At 44.1% G+C, this 22,176-nt stretch overlaps 1 protein-coding gene across 1 annotated transcript in view; it reads left to right on the top strand.

Annotated features, from left to right (window-relative positions):
- Positions 1–3,979: 3,979 nt before the first annotated feature.
- LOC112073350 (probable guanine nucleotide exchange factor MCF2L2) overlaps positions 3,980–22,176 on the top strand; it is a gene marked incomplete at its 3' end in the record, with an annotated part of 92,047 nt that continues 73,850 nt past the window's right edge. The window contains exon 1 of the mRNA XM_024140663.2: positions 3,980–4,561. Coding sequence (XP_023996431.2) covers positions 4,483–4,561 — 79 coding nt within the window. The remainder of the gene's footprint in view (positions 4,562–22,176) is intronic.

The following is a 22,176-nucleotide window of genomic DNA, read 5'->3' as shown; positions in this document are numbered from 1 at the left end:
TGGACTACATTAGAAATATAATCTTGTGGGAAGTACTACATAGAAATATAATCTCTGTGGTGACTACATAGAAATATAATCTCTGTGGTGACTACATATAAATATATATCTCTGTGGTGACTACATATAAATATAATCTCTGTGGGTGACTACATAGAAAATTAATCTCTGTGGGTGACTACATAGAATATATAATCTCTGTGGTGACTACATAGAAATACAATCTCTGTGGGTTGACTACATAGAAATACAATCTCTGTGGGTGACTACATAGAAATACAATCTCTGTAGGTGACTACATAGAAATATAATCTCTGTGGGTGACTACATTAGAAATATAATCTCTGTTAGGTGACTACATAGAAATAAATCTCTGTAGGTCGACTACATAAAATATAATCTCTGTGGGACTACATAGAAATATAATCTCTGTGGGTGACTACATAGAAATATGTCTCTGTAGGTGACTACATAGAAATATAATCTCTGTGGTGACTACATAGAAATATTAATCTCTGTAGGTGACTACATAGAAATACAATCTCTGTAGGTGACTACATAGAAATATAATCTCTGTGGGTGACTACATAGAAATAATATAATTCTCTGTAGTGACTACATAGAAATACAATCTCTGTAGGTGACTACATAGAAAATATATCTCTGTGGGTGACACATAGAAATATAATCTCTGTAGGTGACTAATAAATATATCTCTGTGGGTGACTACATAGAAATACAATTCTTGGGTGACTACATAGAAATATAATCTCTGTAGGTGCACTACATAGAAATAAATCTCTGTGGGTGACTACATAGAAATATAATCTCTTGTGGTGTGACTACTAGAAATTATAATTCTCTGTAGGTGACTACCATAGAAATACAATCTCTGTAACAGAGATTATATTTCTATGTAGTCACCCACAGAGATTATATTTATATGTAGTCACCCACAGAGATTATATTTATATGTAGTCACCCATCACTCGTCTCATAAACTCTTTTGTATTACATTTTCTGTTCTCAAGATCACAGTGAGAGAAAAAGTGACCAAATAACTTGATTAGTCAATGAATATTTTGGATGTCTGTCTGTCTCTGTCTCTCATTGGTTAAACACACCATCCCTGTGACTGTCGCTGACCAGAATGTCCACTTCTTTTAGAAACACATTATCAGCACAGCTCCAAGTGCTCTCTCCATACTGCTTCTGAACTTGTGCTACTCTCACAAATGAAATGAAACGTCAACTACTATACTGTGCTCTCTAAAGGCAAACAGTATGCTGTATCACATAGAAACCTACAGTACTGTTTGTATTCATGAGCAGTTTTCAAGGTGGTTTTTATACAAAGATTTTAAGATTTTAAAATATGTTCATCTGTTGACATTTTGCCTGCCTATCTTTAGCGAATGAGGGCAAAGCTCTGTGATGTCATTCTGCTTGTAATAAAGATATTATAAAACACACCGGTTTGTCGAACTCCATCCTGTCTTCCTATATGTCACAGTATCTGCATTCTTATTGAAGGATATAGGTGACCTGGCTAAATTGAAGGGGCCTGTGTCTCTGCACTGCAGTAATGGGCTGTAATGACACAGAGTGGCCACTTTGTGGTGATAGAGAACAGCTAATCCCAGAGCCTGTTTAGAAAACAACCCCAGAGAATGAATCATCATGTTGTTAATAAGGAGGATGTAAACCTTTTATCTTTTTCTCCCTTTAACTTTTCTCTACTCCCCCCTCCCCCACCCTGTCTCCCTCCCTCTCTTTCCCTCTCTGTCTCACTCCCTGTCTCTTTCCCTCTCTCTGTCTCACTCCCTGTCTCTTTCCCTCTCTCTGTCTCCCTCCCTCTCCTTCCTTCTCTCTGTCTCACCTCCCTGTCTCTTTCCTCTCTCTGTCTCACTCCCTGTCTCTTTCCTCTCTCTGTCCTCTCCCTGTCTCTTCCTCCTCTCTGTCTCCCTCCCTGTCTCTTTCCCTTCTTCTCCTCTCCTCCTCTCTTTCCCTCTCTCTGTCTCTCCCTGTCTTCCTCTCCTTCCCCTCCCTCTCTTCTCCCTCCCTGTCTCTTTCCTCTCCCGTCTCCCTCCTCTCCTTCCCCTCTCTGTCTCCCTCCCTGTCTCTTCCCTCTCCCTGTCTCCCTCCCTCTCCTTCCTCTCTCTGTCTCTCTCCCTGTCTCTTTCCTCTCTCTGTCTCCCTCCCTTCTCTTTCCCTCTCCCTGTCTCCCTCCCTCTCCTTCCCCCTCTCTGTCTCACTCCCTGTCTCTTTCCCTCTTTGTCTCCCTCCCTGTCTCTTTCCCTCTCTCTGTCTCCCTCCCTGTCTCTTTCCCTCTCACTGTCTCCCTCCCTCTCCTTCCCCCTCTCTGTCTCACTCCCTGTCTCTTTCCCTCTCCCTGTCTCCCTCCCTCTCCTCCCGTCTCTCTGTCTCACTCCCTGTCTCTTTCCTCTCTCTTGTCCCACTCCCTGTCTCTTTCCTCTCTCTGTCCACTCCCTGGCTCTTTCCTCCTCTGTCTCCTCCCTGTCTCTTTCCTCTTCCTGTCTCCCTCCCTCTCTTTCCTCTCTCTGTCTCACTCCTGTCTCTTTCCCTCTCTCTGTCTCACTCCCTGTCTCTTTCCCTCTCTCTGTCTCACTCCCTGTCTCTTTCCCTCTCTGTCTCCCTCCCTCCCTCTCTTTCCCTCTCTCTGTCTCACTCCCTGTCTATTTCCCTCTCCCTGTCCCCCTCCCTCTCTATCTCCTCCCTCTCTTTCCCTCCTCTCTGTCTCACTCCCTTCTCTTCCCTCTCTCTGTCTCAACTCCCTGTCTCTTTCCCTCTCTGTCTCCCTCCCTCTCTGTCTCACTCCCTGTCTCTTTCCCTCTCTCTGTCTCCTCCCTGTCTCTTTCCCTCTCCCGGTCTCCCTCCCTCTCTTTCCCTCTCTCTGTCTCACTCCCTGTCTCTTTCCCTCTCTCTGTCTCCCTCCCTGTTTATTTCCCTCTCCCTGTCCCCTCCCTCTCCTTCCCCCTCTCTGTCTCACTCCCTGTCTCTTTCCCGCTCTCTGTCTCACTCCCTGTCTCTTTCCTCTCTCTGTCTCTTTCCCTCTCTGTCTCCCTCCCTGTCTCTTTCCCTCTCCATGTCTCCTCCCTCTCTTCCCTCTCTCTGTCTCACTCCCTGTCTCTTTCCCCTCCCTGTCTCCCTCCCTCTCTTTCCCTCTCTGTCTCACTCCCTGTCTCTTTCCCTCTCTCTGTCTCACTCCCTGTCTCTTTCCCTCTCTGTCTCCTCCCTCTCATTCCCTCTCTCTGTCTCCCCCCTGTTTTCTTTCCCTCTCTCTGTCTCCCTCCCTGTCTCTTTCCCTCTCCCTGTCTCTTTCCCTCTCTCTGTCTCACTCCTCGTCTCTTTCCCTGTCTCTCTGTCTCTCCCTCTCTCTGTCTCCTCTCTCTCTGTCTCTCCTGTCCCTGTCTCTCCTCTCTCTCCGTCTCCCTCCCTCTCTTCCCTCTCTGTCTCCCTCCCTGTCCTCTTTCCCTCTCTCTGCTCCCTCCCTGTCTCTTTCCCTCTCTGTCTCACTCCCTGTCTCTTTCCCTCTCTGTCCTCACTCCCTGTCCTCTTTCCCTCTCTGTCTCACTCCCTGTCTCTTTCCCTCTCTATCTACCGCTTGTCTCTTTCCCTCTCTATTCTACCGCCTGTCCTTTTCTCCCCTCTCTGTCTCCCTCCCTCTCTTTCCCTCTCTGTCTCCCTCCCTGTCTCTTTCCCTCTCTGTCTCCCTCCCTGTCTCTTTCCCTCTCTATCTACCGCCCTGTCTCTTTCCCTCTCTGTCTCCCTCCGTGTCTCTTTCAGTCATGTCCTTTCTCAGAGCTGCATTGAGACTTTAAATCAAACTGACCTCTCCTTTTATTGTTACGACTGCAGCCAAGCCTCAGTCCCATCATTTGTGTGTGTGTGTGTGCGTCTGCAAAAATTGGACTTGCCTGCAATCCCCCCTCTCCACTCCTTCTCTCTTGGTCTGCATGCGCATGTTGCTACTGAAGGTTGCATGCGTACATGTTCAGTGTCCTCCCCTCCTCCTTTCCTCCTTCTCTTCTCCACTGCTGGCATCCCCCACTCTGCATCTCTCCATCAGTGCAGCCAGGGACGTCTGCATCTATCACAGCTTCAGCATCCTCCCCATCCTCTCTCTGCAGCCAGCATCCTCTCTTCTCTCTGAAACATCCCTCGCTTCTCTCTCCTTTCTGCAGCATCTCTCACTCCATCTGCAGTGTGAGTCAGCCAGCCAGGCACACCTCTCGTCTCTTTCTCCCCCTCCGTAGAATCCTTACCCTGGGCTAGTAACTCTGCAGTCTCCCCCTCTTGCCTCCTCTCCCTTTGGCTAAGCAGCTACGCCAGTCCCCCTCACTCCCTCCTCCACAGCATCGGCTGTTTGGAGCACCAGACATACACACAGGCAGGCTCCATCTATCCCCAGCCACGGAGTCCCTTCTCTGGGTAGCCGGGCTCCCGTTCCCCCTCCTGAGGATGATGCTGTGGATGAAGACGGAGGAGATGGCCCTTGGAACGATGTTAGAAAGACTCAGACTGGTCATCCAAAATGTTGGTATGTGTCAACAGTATGGCTATCTATAGGAATGCCTATGTATATAGTATGTACGTATGTACAGCATATGTCATTCTTGTCTGATGCACCGATCATAGCTACTTACTGTAGCTATGTTCTGTGACGCTGTGTGAGCTAAAATGTAATGTGTGTCTGTGTGTCGTGTGATATTGACCTAAATCATCAGAACCCCTGCAGCTCTGGGATACTGCAATCAGGAATATATTGGCTGATTGGTTGAATAGAGAACTAGATGAGTAAGCTAGATTGTTATTGTAGATACCTACCGTATTACATAGTAATTACTGTATGACGGCATAACCGTAAGCGTGAGCGTGTAGGACTGTAATAGGAGACCAGATGCTGCAGATCTTGTCGCTTCACGTCAGTATCTCCCAGCATCGTATCTAGATTTGATATATACATAACATCTCCTCTGACATTCCTTCCTACGGTAGTCAGGTCTCTAAAAAGGCCAGAGACTGTGTGGTTTTATGTTGAAAGATTTAGGTAGCCTAGCGGGTTAGGAGCATTGGGCCAGTAAACAAAAGGTTGCTGGTTCGAATCCTCGATCTGATTAGGTGAAAATCTGATGTGCTCTTGAGCACAGCACTTAACCCTACTTTCACCTGTAAGTCTCTTTGGATAAGAGTGTCTGCTAAATGACTAAAATGTAAAGGTCTGTACTTACACTGAGTGTACAAAACATTAAGGATGCTCTTTCCATGACATAGATTGACCAGGTGAAAGCTCTGATCCCTTATTGATGTCACTTGTTAAATCCACTTCAATCAGTTGGGCGGAGACAGGTTAAAGAAGGATTTTTAAGCCTTGAGACAATTGAGACATGGATTGTGCATGTGTGCCATTCAGAGGCTGAATCGGCAAGACAAAATATTTAAGTGCCTTTGAAAGTTGTATGGTAGTAGGTGCCAGGCACACCGGTTTGTGTCAAGAACTTCAACGCTGCTGGGTTTTTCATGCTTAACAGTTTCCCATGTGTAGCAAGAATGGTCCACCACCCAAAGGACATCCAACCAACTTTGCACAACTGTGGGAAGCATTGGAGTCAACATGGACCAGCATCCCTGTGGAATGTTTTCGACACCTTGTAGAGTCACTACCACGACGAATTGAGGCTGTTCTGAGGGCAAAAACGGGGTGCAACTCAATATTAGGAAGCTGTTCTTAATGTTTTGTACGCTCAGTGTATACAGGCCTATAATATCTGGCCTTCTGTTGAGTTACACATTTCTGTTAGCTAGCTCTCTGAGACCAGGCATTAGAAACACAAGCACACGTACGAGCACATGCAACAACACACACACACACACACACACACACACACACACACACACACACACACACACACACACACACACAACACACACACACACACACACACACACCACACACAACACACCACCACACACACACACACACACACACACACACACAAAACCACACACACACACACATACACACAACACCACACACACACACACACACACCACACACACACACACACACACACACACACACACACACACACACGAGCACATGTATATACCACACACACACACACCACACACACACACACACACACACACACACACACAACACACACACGCAAACACATGTATACACACACACACACACACCGAGCACATGCATACACACACACACACACACACACGTACGAGCACATGCATACACACACACACACAAACACACACACACACACAACACACACACACACACACACACACACACACACACACACCACACACACACACACACACACACTGCACCGATTCACCAACGCGCACATGCATGCAAACAGTGGGTAGTGGAGGGTATACGAAGGTGTACACCGTAAACCCACTATTTTTCAGTGGCATTGTGTATACTCACTTCTTAATCAGTTGTGTCACCAGTTGTGATTTTAGCATGTAAATCTTTTATTTTTATTACATTTTTTATTTTATTTTTTATATTGCAGAAAGATTGTTGCTTCCATCAATGTAATTGTCTGCATCATTTCCAATCCCCATATTTGTGGGGGAATAGATATACCATACACGCATGCTACATAGGCACATATACTGTACTACACATACCTATATAGACATACATACTTTTTTAAGAATATACCTTTATTATTCCCCGCAAACCCTACCACCCTTCCCCCAATTGGAGTAAACTAATAAACACTTAGGCTTCTACCTTCAGTTTATACATCTTATACACATTTTACAGACACAATCTATTTTACAATAGTTATATTTTGTTTGTTTTTAGTCCTTCCTCTATTTCTGATGTCCATCCAGTTAGATTTCTATTTGTAACTGTGCTATTTCACAAAATGTCTGAACCTATATACATTTTACAGACCCCGTATGTTTTACATTGTTTATCTTGTTATTAGTCCCACCCTTCAGCTCCATTCAACCCCTCCCATCTATCTCTCAACATCCTCCAATTATGGATTTCTATTTGCCATATATTTTTCAACTGTGCTGTGACGCTTCACACAAGTACTGAACCTAACTATTCTCATAGCTTAAATTTACAATTTACAGATTGTAAATTAAAAATTWAAAAAAATCCTAAAATAATAATTATATTATTGATTGATTGACTATGGCTTTTCAAATCACCCAGTACTGCTATCTGCAGCGTTAGTTCTAAGCAAATGTTGCAATTCTTTAGCCATTCCTGGACCTGTGATCAAAGACGAGCTACATATGGACAATACCAATATAAATGATCTAATTACTCTGCCTCCTCACAGCAGAATCTGCAGAGCTGGGAAGATTGTAACCCCCATATATATAACATTCTATTGGTTGCAAGAATTTTGTATAATAATTTAAATTGAAAAATTAGAAGTTTTGAATCCGGCGTTGTTTTGTGTATCAATTCATAAACCATGTGCCATGGAATGGGTACATCGAAAATCTCTATTTTGCAATTTATATGGCACAGCTGTCAATATTTTGGTCCTTAAATGAAATTGGTATATGTTTTTATTTATCACACTTTTCTTTAACCATTTATGTTCTTTAATACAGCCTGGTTTTCATAGCTGACTTTGAAAAGGCTTTTGATAAAGTATGACTGGAGTTTATATATAAATGCCTAGAATATTTCAATTTTGGGGAATCTCTTATAAAATGGGTTAAAGTTATGTATAGTAACTCTAGGTGTAAAATAGTAAATAATGGCTACATCTCAGAAAGTTAAAAACTATCTAGAGGAGTAAAACAAGGTTGTCCACTATCGGCATATCTCTTTATTATTGCCATTGAAATGTTAGCTGTTAAAATTAGATTAAACAATAATATTAAGGGATTAGAAATCCGTAACTTAAAAACTAAGATGTCATTGTACGCTGATGATTCATGTTATCTTTTAAAACTACAATTAGAATCTCTCCACGGCCTCTTAGAGGATCTAGATACTTTTGCTTGCCTCTCTGGATTAAAACCAAATTATGATAAGTGATATTACGTATTGGATCACAAAAAAATGCTAATTTTACATTACCATGTAGTTTACCAATTAAATGGTCTGACGGAGATGTGGGCATACTCGGTATACAAATCCCAAAAGAAAGAAATGATCTCACTCCAATAAATTTTTATAGAAAGTTAGCAAAAATAGATAAGATCTTGCTACCACAGAAAGGAAAATACCTGTCTATTTGTGGAAAAATCACCCTTATTAACTCTTTAGTCATATCACAGTTTACATATTTGCTTATGGTTTTGCCTACACCTAGTGACCTGCTTATTAAATTAAGTGAACAAAAAATATTACATTTTATTTGGAACGGCAAGCCAGACAAAATTAAAAGGGCCTATTTATATAACGAATATGATTTCGGAGGGCAGAAATTAAGTAGAAGTAGAAGGGGAAAAAAGTAAGGAACTTGTATGTCGGCCCAGAATGTAAATCTTGCAGGGGCAAACTCCCCCCAATTTGTTTTAGATGCATGCCAGCAAAGCCACTACACAGCACTAAACAATACATGAATTGCACTATAACGGCGACAAACGGTGCCCACAAACTGTTAGGGCCTACATAAAACTGTCCCAACAGCAGAGCTTCTTTTCAGCACCATGGAGTGAATCCTTACCACTGCTACACCTGGCTATCAGTGGAGCCTTGTCTGGCAGCGAAACAGTTCATTCAGCCTCATTTACTGCCTTTTAAAAAAACATAGCTGATATGGCTGACTTGCCATAAATGTGGTTTCTACTGACAATTGAGATGTACAAACTATGGCATAAGGGAACGATGTGCGGATAAGAGGCATTCCATAATTTCGATTAAGACATTAATGAGCGCGCTAAGATGGACGTAGTCAATATAACTATGTGTTCAGCACTTTTGAAATGTACAGCGACAGAATGCAGAACATGGGCTGCTCTTACAGTATTTTCCCTGTACACCAAGTCAGAACCGTAGGATAAATAAAGGGGGCATATAAGCAGACAATGAAAGCTCTTACAATATTAGATGATGACATTTCTCAAAAACAGGTTATAGGCTACATGTGCACCATTGAGTCAGAACAGTAACGTTAGGTGAAATTAAGAGGTGAAAATAGACCAAATTATTAGGGTGAGGCACATGGGCTACTAACAGCTTACTACACAACATACACTTACTTACTTTCTTAGCTACAGTATACATATCTCCCTGGCCTATTACATAATTTATGCAGCAGCAAATAAGAAATATTTGGACTCACCTTTTTGTGATGTGCTCAGGAAGGTGGAGCGGTGGTCCTTCATGGGCAAATTTTGTCATCAAAGAAAGAGAAAGAGATTTACAATTCCGAGTTGGATGACCGTTCAAAACGTATTTTCCCAGTCTGAGCTCGTTTATTCCTGACTTCCCAGTTGCATTGCTTGCGGTTAGCCACTGTCACTGATTCCTTCCAAACCACTCATTGTTGAATTTGCAACTTGTTGTGTAATGTTTATGTTCAATGGCCGATGAGGACTGATAAGTTTTATCTATAATTTCTCTTCATTATTTCTCTTCATATGACAAGGATTTTCCAGTAGATTGTCGACTTTATTCATGATGATGACTGCTAGCTAAGATTTTGAAAGTCCAATCAAAGCTACCGTAGATATAACCACCACAGAAAGCACTGACCCAGGCTGAAACACCTGCATTTTGGAGCTGCCTTACTAAAGAAAACAATAAAGAGACCATGTTAGTATGCGGCTTTATTAACTCAATGATATATATATAYTTTACATTGTTTGCAAACTGATATGTGACTCATATTAATGCCAAAATAACATGAAAAACAGGCAAGCCCCACCAAAAAGAGATTTACATGGTTACAGTGGGGCAAAAAAGTATTTAGTCAGCCACCAATTRTGCAAGTTCTCCCACTTAAAAAGATGAGAGAGGCCTGTAATTTTCATCATAGGTACACTTCAACTATGACAGACAAAATGAGGGAAAAAAATCCAGAAAATCACATTGTAGGATTTTTAATGAATTTATTTGCAAATTATGGTGGAAAATAAGTATTTAGTCACCTACAAACAAGCAAAAGATTTCTGGCTCTACAGAACCTTTTAACTTCTTTTCTAGAGGCTCCTCTGTCCTCGCAACTCGTTACCTGTATTAGATGGCACCTGTTTGAACTTGTTTATCAGTATAAAAGGACAACCCTGTCCACAACCTGACAGTCACACTGTCCAATGCCACTATGGCAAAGACAGAGCTGTCAAAGGAACCGAGAAACAAAATTGTAGACCTGGCAACCAGGCTGAGAAGACTGAATCTGCATAGGTAAGCAGAAGCTTGGTTTTAAGAAATCAACTGTGGGAGGTGCAAGTTATTAGGATTGGAAGACATACAAGAGACACTGATAAGTCTGCCCTCAATCTGGGGCTTCCAACGAAGATTACCTCCGGTGGGGGTCAAGATGATCACAAAACGGTTGGAGCAAAAATCCAGAACACGAACGGGGGGACCTAGTGAATGACCTGCAAGAGAGCTGGGAACAAAGTACAAAGCCTAACATCAAGTAAGACACTAGCCGCCAGGGACTTCCAAATCCTGGCAGTGCCAGACGTGGTCCCTGCTTAAGCCAGTACAGTGTCCAGGGCGTCTGAAAGTTTGCTAGAGAGCATGTGGATGAATCCAGAAGAAGAATTGGGAAGAATAGTCATATGGTCAGAATGAACCAAATAGGAAACTTCTTTTGGTAAAAACTCAACTCGTGTGTTTGGAAAGACAAACGAAAGTGCTGAGTTTGCATCAAAGAACACCATACTTACTGTGAAGAAGCAGGGGGTGGAAACATCGATGCCTTTGGGGGCTGGTTTTTTGTCTGCAAGGAACCAGGATACGTGTCCGTTGTAAGGAAAGGATAGAATGGGGCCATGTATCGTGAGATTTTGAGTGAAAAACTCTCTTCCATCAAGCAAGGGCATTGAAGATTGAAAACGGTGCTGGGTTCTCTTTCAGCATGAAACAAATGATCCAACAACACGGCCCCGGGCAGAAGGAGTGGCTTCGTAAGAAGCATTTCAAGGTCCTGGAGTGGCCTAGCCAGTCTCCAGATCTCAACCCCATAGAAAATCTTTGGAGGGAGTTGAAAGTCCGTGTTGCCCAGCAACAGCCCCAAAACATCACTGCTCTAGAGGAGATCTGCATGGAGGAATGGGACAAAATACCAGCAACAGTGTGTGAAAACCTTGTGAAAGGACTTTACAGAAAACGTTTGACCTCTGTCATTGCCAACAAAGGGTATATAACAAAGTATTGAGATAAACTTTTGTTATTGACCTAATACTTATTTTCCACCATAATTTGCAAATACATTTATAAAAAATCATACAATGTGATTTTCTGGAWTTTTTTTTCTCATTTTGTCTGTCATAGTTGAAGTGTACCTATGATGACAATTACAGGCCTCTCCCATCTTTTTAAGTGGGAGAACTTGCACAATTAGTGGCTGACTAAATMGTTTTTTGCCCCACTGTATCAAAAATGCACACCAGGGTAAGCCTATACGAAACACAGCCCTTATTGTAAGTGTTTCTAAAATCCCCTATGGGAAATATTAATGGTGGAAAAATGATTGGAACAATTTCCCTGTTTGACCACTAGGTTTTATGGGTATTATGACACCTCCACTGTGGGGCTCTATAGTAGGCCTACTATTAGCCTACTGCACAGTACAGATTGGGTTGGCCTGACTGTGAAAGAACAATATGGGATTTATGATTTTAGGTCATTCAGAGTGTATGTCATTGTTTCTCATAGAATGCTTCGCACAGGGCACCTTCCCTTCGCTGGGCGGGCCGTTTGGGGAAAAATGTTGGCAAAATTWGTGTATACCCACTTCACACACACACTTGGGCCGAGTGTGGGGCCAGTATACCCGAGCATTTTGAATACCCGAGCCGACAAGATGAAAAATCTGTTGATATGCCCTTGAGCAAGGCACTTAACCTTTATCTGCTCCATTTGCGCCATACTATTATGGTTGGTCCTGTAAAACAACACATTTCACTGCACCTCTCATACTATTATGGTTGATCCTGTAAAACAACACATTTCACTGCACCTCTCATACTATTATGGTTGATCCTGTAAAACAACACATTTCACTGCACCTCTCATACTATTATAGTTGATCCTGTAAAACAACACATTTCACTGCACCTCTCATACTATTATGGTTGATCCTGTAAAACAACACATTTCACTACACCTCGGTATATGTGACAATAAAATATATAATATCAGCTTTAGGCCTAAGGAGGCAGCTCTCCAGATATTGGTGAGATGGATGTTGGTCAGACAGACTTAGAGAGGTGATATATCCTCCTACTGTACTTGACAATACTGTGAACAGATATAACTGTTACCATGGCAACACCAGTGTCAATGTTATGGTCATCAGCTCAATGGATTCATACAAGCTTTGGAGATGTTATTTAGAGGACTGTTTGTGTGTATGTGTGGTGTGACTGTATTAGTGGGCCTCATGTTCGGTTCATGTGTGTGTGTTGGATGCTGTGTGATGTGAAGGCAGAGTGGAAGGAGTCATGGACAGGTGAGTGATGGTAGAGAGGAAGCATCCATGGACAGGTGAGTGATGAGAGAGGAAGGAGTCATGGACAGGTGATAGTGATGGAGAGAGGAAGGAGTCATGGACAGGTGGAGTGATGGGTTGAGGAGGAAGGGAGTCATGGACAAGGTGAGTTGGATGGCAGAGAGGGAAGGAGTCAGGACAGGTGAGTGATGGTAGAGAGGAAGCAGTCATGGACAGGTGAGTGATGGAGAGAGGAAGGAGTCATGGACAGGTGAGTGATGAGAGAGGAAGGAGTCATGGACAGGTGAGTGATGGTAGAGAGGAAGGAGTCATGGACAGGTGAGTGATGGTAGAGAGGAGGAGTCATGGACAGGTAGTGATGGCAGAGAGGAAGGAGTCATGGACAGGTGAGTGATGGAGAGAGGAAGGAGTCATGGACAGGTGAGGATGGTAGAGAGGAAGGAGTCATGGACAGGTGAGTGATGGTAGAGAGGGAGAGTCATGGACAGGTGAGTGATGGTAGAGAGGAAGGAGTCATGGACAGGTGAGTGATGGTAGAGAGGAAGCAGTCATGGACAGGTGAGTGATGCAGAGAGGAAGAAGTCATGGACAGGTGAGTGATGGTAGGAGGAAGGAGTCATGGACAGGTGAGTGATGGAGAGAGGAAGGAGTCATGGACAGGTGAGTGATGGTAGAGAGGAAGGCATCATGGACAGGTGAGTGATGGCAGAGAGGAAGGAGTCATGAGACAGGTGAGTGATGGTAGAGAGGAAGGAGTCATGGACAGGTGAGTGATGGAGAGAGGAAGCATCATGGACAGGTGAGTGATGGTAGAGAGGAAGGCATGGACAGGTGAGTGATGGTAGAGAGAAGAGTCATGGACAGTGTGAGTGATGGTAGAGAGGAAGCAGTCATGGACAGGTGAGTGATGGTAGAGAGGAAGGAGTCATGGACAGGTGAGTGATGGTAGAGAGGAAGCAGTCATGGACAGGTGAGTGATGGTAGAGAGGAAGGAGTCATGGACAGGTGGTGATGAGAGAGGGAAGCAGTCATGGACAGGTGAGTGATGGTAGAGAGGAAGCATCATGGACAGGTGAGTGATGGTAGAGAGGAAGGCGTCATGGACAGGTGAGTGATGGTAGAGAGGAAGCTCATGGACAGGTGAGTGATGGTAGAGAGGAAGGAGTCATGGACAGGTGAGTGATGGTAGAGGAGGAAGCGTCATGGACAGGTGAGTGATGGTAGAGAGGAAGGCAATGGACAGGTGAGTGATGGTAGAGAGGAAGGTCATGGACAGGTGAGTGATGGTAGAGAGGAAGGAGTCATGGACAGGTGAGTGATGGTAGAGAGGGAGCGAGTCATGGACAGGTGAGTGATGTAGAGAGGAAGCAGTCATTGGACAGGTGAGTGATGGTAAGAGGAGGAAAGTCATGGACAGTTGCTGATGATGGCTAGAGAGGAAGGAGTCATGGACAGGTGAGTGATGGTAGAGAGGAAGCAGTCATGGACAGGTGAGTGATGGTAGAGAGGAAGCAGTCATGGACAGGTGAGTGATGGTAGAGAGGAAGCAGTCATGGACAGGTAGGAAATCCACCCTTCCTAGTCCTCAAGGTCTTCCAAACCTCATATTACTGAACCAAGACTGCCTCACATAAAGACAGATACCTCCCTGTGTTTCTTTGGACAAATCACCTGTCTCTCGGGTCTTTGATGACAGCTTTTGTTTTTAGCAGTCTTTTTGTTTTGTCTGTTGTTAGGGAGATTGAGATTTCCCTCCGGCCATGAGAGAGAAATAGGACAGACTCTCACCCTGAACCCTCACACTGATCATAGTAGACAGCAGAGAGAGTCAAAGAGAGATAAAGATTTAGTCATCATCTACTACTGTCTGTATACTGTGCGTTCTGCGCTGTACAATTCAACTCAACTTGCAGTGTGGCACGCACACACACCAGACAACACCGCCCTGGCTGACTAAATTCTAGTTTTGTCTTTGTGATTTCTAATCTGAACTGCACCTTGCTGCAGAAAGACTCTCTCTCTCTGATCAGGAATATAACGTGTTGTAATCAGCAGAGTGTGTGGAGATCACTTCTCTCTATTTCCTAACTGGCCGATTTGATCTACTTCCAGTCAATCCACCCACTGGCACATCTACAGATGTAGGATCTTCATTTGATCACTCTTTTGTTGCTGAGAATTGTCCTGCGCCACAGGAAATGCAGATAAGCTTAGTGATGTACATAAATTCACTGAAAACCTGCAATAACACACAGAAGTTTTCCACTTCTCGTGTAGCCTCATTTTGACCAGCTAATAGCCTAACCACTAATCAAGCAACATCATGGACTAAACGTTCAAATCCTATTGATGCAGGATTATTTTGCTGCAACAATACTGGTCAAATTAAGATCTTACATCTGTAGATCACACTAACACTATGTTTTAAAAAAATWGTTGTGTCAGGGTAAATCCATTTGAATACAATCACTTTTTGACAGCATCCCTTTTGATTTAAAAACAACTTTCCACACATGTTTGCCCATAGTAGAAGTGGTCAGAAAGTGACTTTTTGGACCTGAATGCCAAAACATTCAATAGATAAAGGTGCTCAAAGTTGACCCATTTTGCGTGCCCCACCATACCATGAGACATCCATGTCTTCATTGCTTGAAAAGATAAACGGTTGAGTTTTATATAATTTAAACGCTTACAAACAGGGTTGTCAAACATTTTTCTAATGTCCTACATTTTTAAGAAGAACTATGGCATTTTTTAACCTCTACTGTCAGTTATCTAAAAACCAGTGGAGGCTGTTGGGAGGAGCTATAGGAGGACAGGCTCATTGTAATGGCTGGAATATAATTAATGGAACAGAGTCAAACATGTGGTTTCCATATGTTTGACATGTTTGATACCGTTCCATTTATGAAATTCCAGCCATTACAATGAGCCTGTACTCCTATAGCTCCTCCCACCAGCCTCCACTGCTAAAAACATTATCTAAAAACTATCTTAGACCCTATTTTACATAATCTGAGGTTTTTATGTTGTGCCCGCCATCGGTTGGCACAGCATGCTCTTGAATACAAGGTGGGTGTCATTTCAGTCATAGAAAGATAACTCATAGAATGGACCACTCCCTTCAGATCACTGYAATTTAGCTGGTACACGTTTGAATTCAAATGTTAAATTCTAATGACAACCACAAAGATGGCCGCCGATCCACCCACCATCAAATGTCTAATTAAATATTCATGTTGTTTCTCAATTGATGCCCGGGCACAACACAAAAACCTCAGATGATGTAAATAGGGACTAAGCTACAACATATGCCAATATGAAAGAAAATKGGAGTTTATGCATCTTTAGATCATTCATGTTTAATGTTAAAAAATGAAATTTTTATAAAAAAGATTATTATAAAATATGACAACCCTGTTTGTACGCTTTTAAATTAAATAAATCTTAGCYGTTTTTCTATTMCAGTGATGAAGACATGAAAGTCTCATGGTATGGTGGGTTATGCTAAATAGGTCCCCTTTGAGCACCTTTATCTATTGAATGTTTTGGTATTCAGGTCCAAAAAAAGTCACTTTCAGAGCACTTCTACAACAGGCAAATACGTATGGAAGGTTTTGTTCAAATCAAAAGGTGTGCCGTCAAAAAGTGATTGAATTCAAATGGATTTACCCATCACTAATCTGTCTTATAATAGTGGCCATCATCTGAAAAAATGGTTGATATTGTGCGTGACAATGAAAAGCCTAGTAATTCTATTTAATAGCTATGCTTCTATTTCTGCTCATGGGGTTTACATAAGTAGGGTTTGACTGGCTTCAGATCATGTTACAGCATTATAACACAGGGAGTGTGTCTGACAATTTTCCTGGTTTTCTGGCTGCATGATTTGAGGCAGATGGAAAACTAATTTTGTCCACAGTCAGAACAGCTTCACCTTGACTCCTGTTTCTGTGGTTTATGAACAGCATGGTTGCCAGGAGCCCATGCTTGTTTTAGATCAGTGTTTCTCAACCCATTCCTTGGGGACTGCCAGGATGGGCACGTTTTCATTCTAGCCCAGAATTCTCTAGCCACAACTCAGTCTCAAGCTTGACAAACAGGGAACTGGGTTTCAATGTTCGGAGTGTTGAATTAAGCTCTGTGTGTGTGTGTGTTGTTGTGTGTGTGTGTGTGTGTGTGTGTGTGTGTGTGTGTGTGTGTGTGTGGTGTGTGTGGTGTGTGTGTGTGTGTGTGTGTGTGTGTGTGTGTGTGTGTGTGTGTGTGGGTGGGGGTGGGGGGGAGGGTGATGAGGGTATAGAGTGGGAGGGTGATGGAGAGAGAGGAGAGGGATAGAGTGGGAGGGTGATGGCGAGAGAGGAGAGGGTATAGAGTGGGAGGGTGATGGAGAGAGAGGAGAGTGTATAAGTGGGAGGGTGATGGAGAGGTATAGAGTGGGAGGGTGATGGAGAGAGGAGAGGTATAGAGTGGGGGGTGAGGATAGAGAAGAGGTTATAGAGTGGGGGAGGTGGATGGGAGAAAGGAGGAGAGGGGGGGTTAAGAGTGGGGGGAGGGTGATGGGGAGGAGGAGAGGAGTAATAAATGGGGAGGGGTGATGATAGAGAAGAGGAAAGGAGGTATGGAGTGGATGGGTGATAGAGAGAGAGAGGAGAAGGTTATAGAGTGGGAGGTGATGGAGAGAGAGGAGAGGTAATAGATTGGAGGGTGATGAGAAAGAGGAGTAGAGAGGGTAATAGAGTGGGATGGTGATGGAGAGGAAATTGGGGTGTAGATTGGGAGGGTGATGAGAAGAATAAAGGAAGAGGGAGGATTTGGTATAGAAGTGGGAGGTGATAGAGAGAGAAAGAGAGAGGAGAGGGTATGGAGTGGATGGGGTGATAGAGAAGAAGAGGAGAGAGGATAGAGTGGGAGGGGTGGATGGAGAGAGGAGAGGGTATAGATTGGGAGGGTGGAGAGAGGAAGATAGAGAGGGTATAGAGTGGGAGGGTGATGGAGAGAGAGGGAGGAATATAGAGTGTTGAGAGGTGATGGAGAGAGAGGTATAGAGAGGATAGGTTATAGAGTGTGGGGTGATGAGAGGAGAGGTATAGAGAGGATAGGTTATAGAGTGGGATGGTGATGAGAGGAGAGGGTATAGAGAGGATAGGTTATAGAGTGGGATGGTGATGAGAGAGAGGGTATAGAGAGGATAGGTTAATAGAGTGTGATGGTGATGAGAGGAGAGGTATAGAGAAGGATAGGTTATAGAGTGGGATGGTGATGAGAGGAGAGGGTATAGAGAGGATAGGTTATAGAGTGTGAGGGTGATGAGAGGAGAGGTATAGAGAGGTAGGTTATAGAGTGGATGGTGAATGAGAGGAGAGGTATAGAGAGGATAGGTTATAGAGTGTGAGGGTGATGAGAGGAGAGGGTATAGAGAGGAAGGTTATAGAGTGGGATGGTGAATGAGAGGAGAGGGTATAGAGAGGATAGGTTTATAGAGTGGGATGGTGATGGTGTGGTTTGCCTCTCTTTCTCTCTGCAGTGTTCTCAATCAGTATGGCAGAGAGAGAGGCGCTCCTCTCATTGTATTCAAAGTCAGTAGCACAACAGGAGCAGGAAGCCACAGTCTGTTAGTTGCCTGTCCCCCTACTGCTAATAACACTGACTAACGAATAACCCTGACTGACTAAAACCCTGACTGACTAATAACCTGACTGACTAATACCCGACTGACTAATAACCCCCGACTGACTAATACCTGACTGACCATACCTGAACTAAGTAAACCCTGACTGACTAATACACTGACTAGCTAATACCCTGACTGACTAATAACCCTTGACTAGATCGTATTAACCCTGACTGACTAATAACCCTGACTGACTAATAACCTGACTGACTAATAACCCTGACTAGCTATGAACCTGACTGAACTAATAACCCTGCTGACTGATAACCCTGACTGACTATAAACCCTGACTGACGATAACCCTGACTAGCTAATAACCCTGACTGACTAATAACCTGACTGACTGATAACCCTGACTGACTAAAACCCCTGACTGACGTAAACCCTGACTAGCTAATAACCCTGACTGACTAATAACCCTGACTGACTGAATAACCCTGACTGACTACAACCCTGACTGACTAATAACCCTGACTGACTTAATAACCTCTGAAAATATGACTAATAATCCTGACTAGCTAATAACCCTGACTGACTAATAACCCTGACTGCTGACTGATAACCCTGACTAAACTTTTAACCCTGACTGACTAATAACCCTGACTAGCTAATAACCCTGAAGCTAATAACCCTGACTAGCTAATAACCTGACTAAGCTAATAACCCTGACTGACGGATAACCCTGACTAATATAACCCTGACATGACTAATAACCCTGACTAGCTAATAACCCTGACTAGCTAATAACCCTGACTGACTAATAACCCTGACTAAACTAATAACCCTGACTGACTGATAACCCTGACTGACTAATAACACTGACTAACTAATAACCGCGACTGACTATAACCTGACTAACTAATAACCCTGACTGACTGATACCTGACAATGACTGACAACCTGACTGACTATAACACTGACTAACTAATAACCCGGACTGACTAATAACCCTGACTAATAATAACCCTGACTGACTGATAACCCTGACTGACTAATAACACTGACTAACTAATAACCCGGACTGACTAATAACCCTGACTAACTAATAACCCTGACTGACTGATAACCCTGACTAACTAATAACCCTGACTGACTGATAACCCTGACTGACTGACAACCTGACTGACTAATAACCCTGCTGAACTGATAACCCTGACTGACTGATAACCCTGACTGACTAATAACCCTGACTAACTAATACACTTATTCCTAGTTTATATGCCTAAATCCCCAAAATTCAGCAGCTGCCCTTTTCCTCATCAACTATTCACAATAACAGTAGAGACAGCGAATCTTCCAGTATGACCAGCTCCCCCAGTCAACGACTAGCCACAGCACTTCTCAGCTTTCTCAACTGAACATTTAAGTCCTCTAGTAGTCCAGAGCCTTCATTGAACTACTGAGCCATCTGTGATTCACTGGCATGACTGATTGTGTTTGCATTTCACCATGGGACAAGGGATARACTGGACACGGAGGGAGGAGGGAGAGAGAGAGATTAGAGCAGAAGAAGTGATGGCTGTATAATTAGCCCCAGCAGAAGGGATTTGTGCTTAAATGGCTGCCCTCTCTTTCTACCCCTCCACCTCTCCTCTTCTCTCCTCCTCCTCCTCTCCCTCTCTTTACTCCTTCTCTCTCAAAGTGTCTGTGCTGCACTCTGGCTCCCTGAGCTATTGACAGCTCAGTCGTGATGAGGTTCAGTGCCGCGCACGTTGCAGATCAGTCAGTCTTGGTTGAGGCAGAAGTGACAGACGGACTCAGAGCACTTTGGCTGGGCTCAGGTTGGCTCTGCTCAGGTTGGCTCAGGTTGGCTCGGCTCAGGTTGGCTCGGCTCAGGTTGGCTCGGCTCAGGTTGGCTCGGCTCAGGTTGGCTCATCTTGGATGGAACTGGACACTTGTTTCTGGCTGTGTATATGATCTCTACCTGGACTTTACTGTACATTGGCCTGTGTGCACTATAGTAGGCTAAATCCACACCTCTCCTCGCAGCCTGCATTTGAGTGTGTGCTGAATCACTCCTGTGAGTGATAGTACATTGCAACAGAGCCAGATCTTTTCGTGTGTGTGTGTATCGGACAAGAACCTCTTGGAGTGAGTTTTCGGAGCGGTCTGCCTGCGTCTCTGTCGGGGTGCCTCTGGATGTGTGTGTTTCTGTGAGTGTGGGAGCAGCCCGTTCCCTCATGTCTGTGCATGAGTTTCTGCTGGAAGGGGCAGGCGAGGTGCCCACCCGGATCATGAACAGACTGAGTGAGATGATCCAGAGCCTGGACATCTCTGGCCTGGCCTCCCCCTTCACCCCCACAGCCAGCCGGACGGACTGGAAGTGGAACGGTAGGAGAGAGCGTGTGTGTGTGTGTTTCGTGGGTCATTTCCTCGAGGATTGAAAGCCTGGCTGGATTTCTTTAGAGCAGCGAGCCCAGACCATCACAGGGTTTCCTGTGGGCTTCCCTGCTCCCCACTAGGGTGTGTGTGTAGAGTCCTAACCCAAGATACCCTGGGACACTTTAACAAGTATAAAAGGAGACAAGCAGTAGTCTGAGCAGTTGGATTGAACACGGTCCACAGAGCACTGACTGTATGGTTGTTATACGTCATGTGGTAGCAGTGACAGTAGCACCGTTTGGGAGAGAATTAGCAAAGCACAGTGTTAGAAGCAATACAAGTTAGCTATTATGAGTGCATTTTTATAGTAGTTGCACAGTGGGAGTAGTTTGAAATAGTGGATACTGTAGCGATAACATCAGTAGAGAACCTCCAGAGCCAGGCCTCCAGACAGGGGGAGAGACATGCTGAGGAAGCCCAGGAGGAGCCCTCTGACTCGGAGAAGCAGCAGTGGGGAAAAGGAGGTAAGTTAAGTGAGAGATGTAGTTAGTGAGTGAGGTAGTTAGTGAGAGAGGTATAGTTAGGAGTGTTAGTAGAGAAGAGAGGTAGTTAGTGAGAGAGGTAGTTAGTGAAGAGAGTAGTGAGAGGAGGGTAGTTAGTGAGAGAGGTAGTTAGTGAGAGAGGTAGTTAGTGAGAGAGTAGTTAGTGAGTGAGGTATTAGTGAGAGAGGTAGTTAGATGAGAGAGGTAGTTAGTGAGAGAGGTAAGGTAGTTAGTTAGAGAGGTAAGTGTAGAGAGGTAGGTAGCGACGAGGTAGTGTAGTGAGAGAGGTCAGTTAGTGAGAGAGGTAGTTAGTGAGAGAGGTAGTTAGTGAGTAAGAGGTAGTTAGTGGAGAGAGGTAGTTAGTGAAGAGAGGTAGGTAGTGAGAGAGGTATTTATGAGTATAGGAGTAGAGAGTAGGAGTAGTGCGAGAGAGGTAGGTAGTGAGAGAGGTAGGTAGTGAGAGAGGTAGTTAGTGAGAGAGGTAAGGTAGTAGAGTAGAGGTAGTTAGATGAGAGAAGTGTAGTTAGTGAGAGAGGTAGTTAGTGAGAGAGGTAGGATAGTTAGAGAGAGGTAGTTAGTTGAGAGAGGTAGTTAGTGAGATAGTAGGATTAGTTAGTGAGAGAGGTAGTTAGTGAGAGAGGTAGTGAGAGAGTAGTCTAGTGAGAGAGGTAGTTAGTGAGAGAGGTAGGTAGTGAGCCAGAAGTAGGTCTGAGAGATGAGAGAGGTAGTTAGTGAGAGAGGTAGGATTAGGTGAGAGGGTTAGGTTAAGTGAGAGAGAACACACACAGCGACACACATCACACACACACAACACACACACACACACACACACAACACACACATCACACACACAGCACACACACACACCACACACACACACAACACACACACACACTACACAACACACACACACACACACTACACACATCACTACAGCTAGACCAAACTGACTACTCGATCTCAGTGGCACCAGGGGTAT

The sequence above is a fragment of the Salvelinus sp. IW2-2015 genome, unplaced genomic scaffold (assembly GCF_002910315.2).
Source record: "Salvelinus sp. IW2-2015 unplaced genomic scaffold, ASM291031v2 Un_scaffold2237, whole genome shotgun sequence".
Lineage (NCBI taxonomy): Eukaryota > Metazoa > Chordata > Actinopteri > Salmoniformes > Salmonidae > Salvelinus > Salvelinus sp. IW2-2015.
Note: the sequence above shows the minus strand (reverse complement) of the source record. Positions and strands in the feature narration are given on the sequence as shown.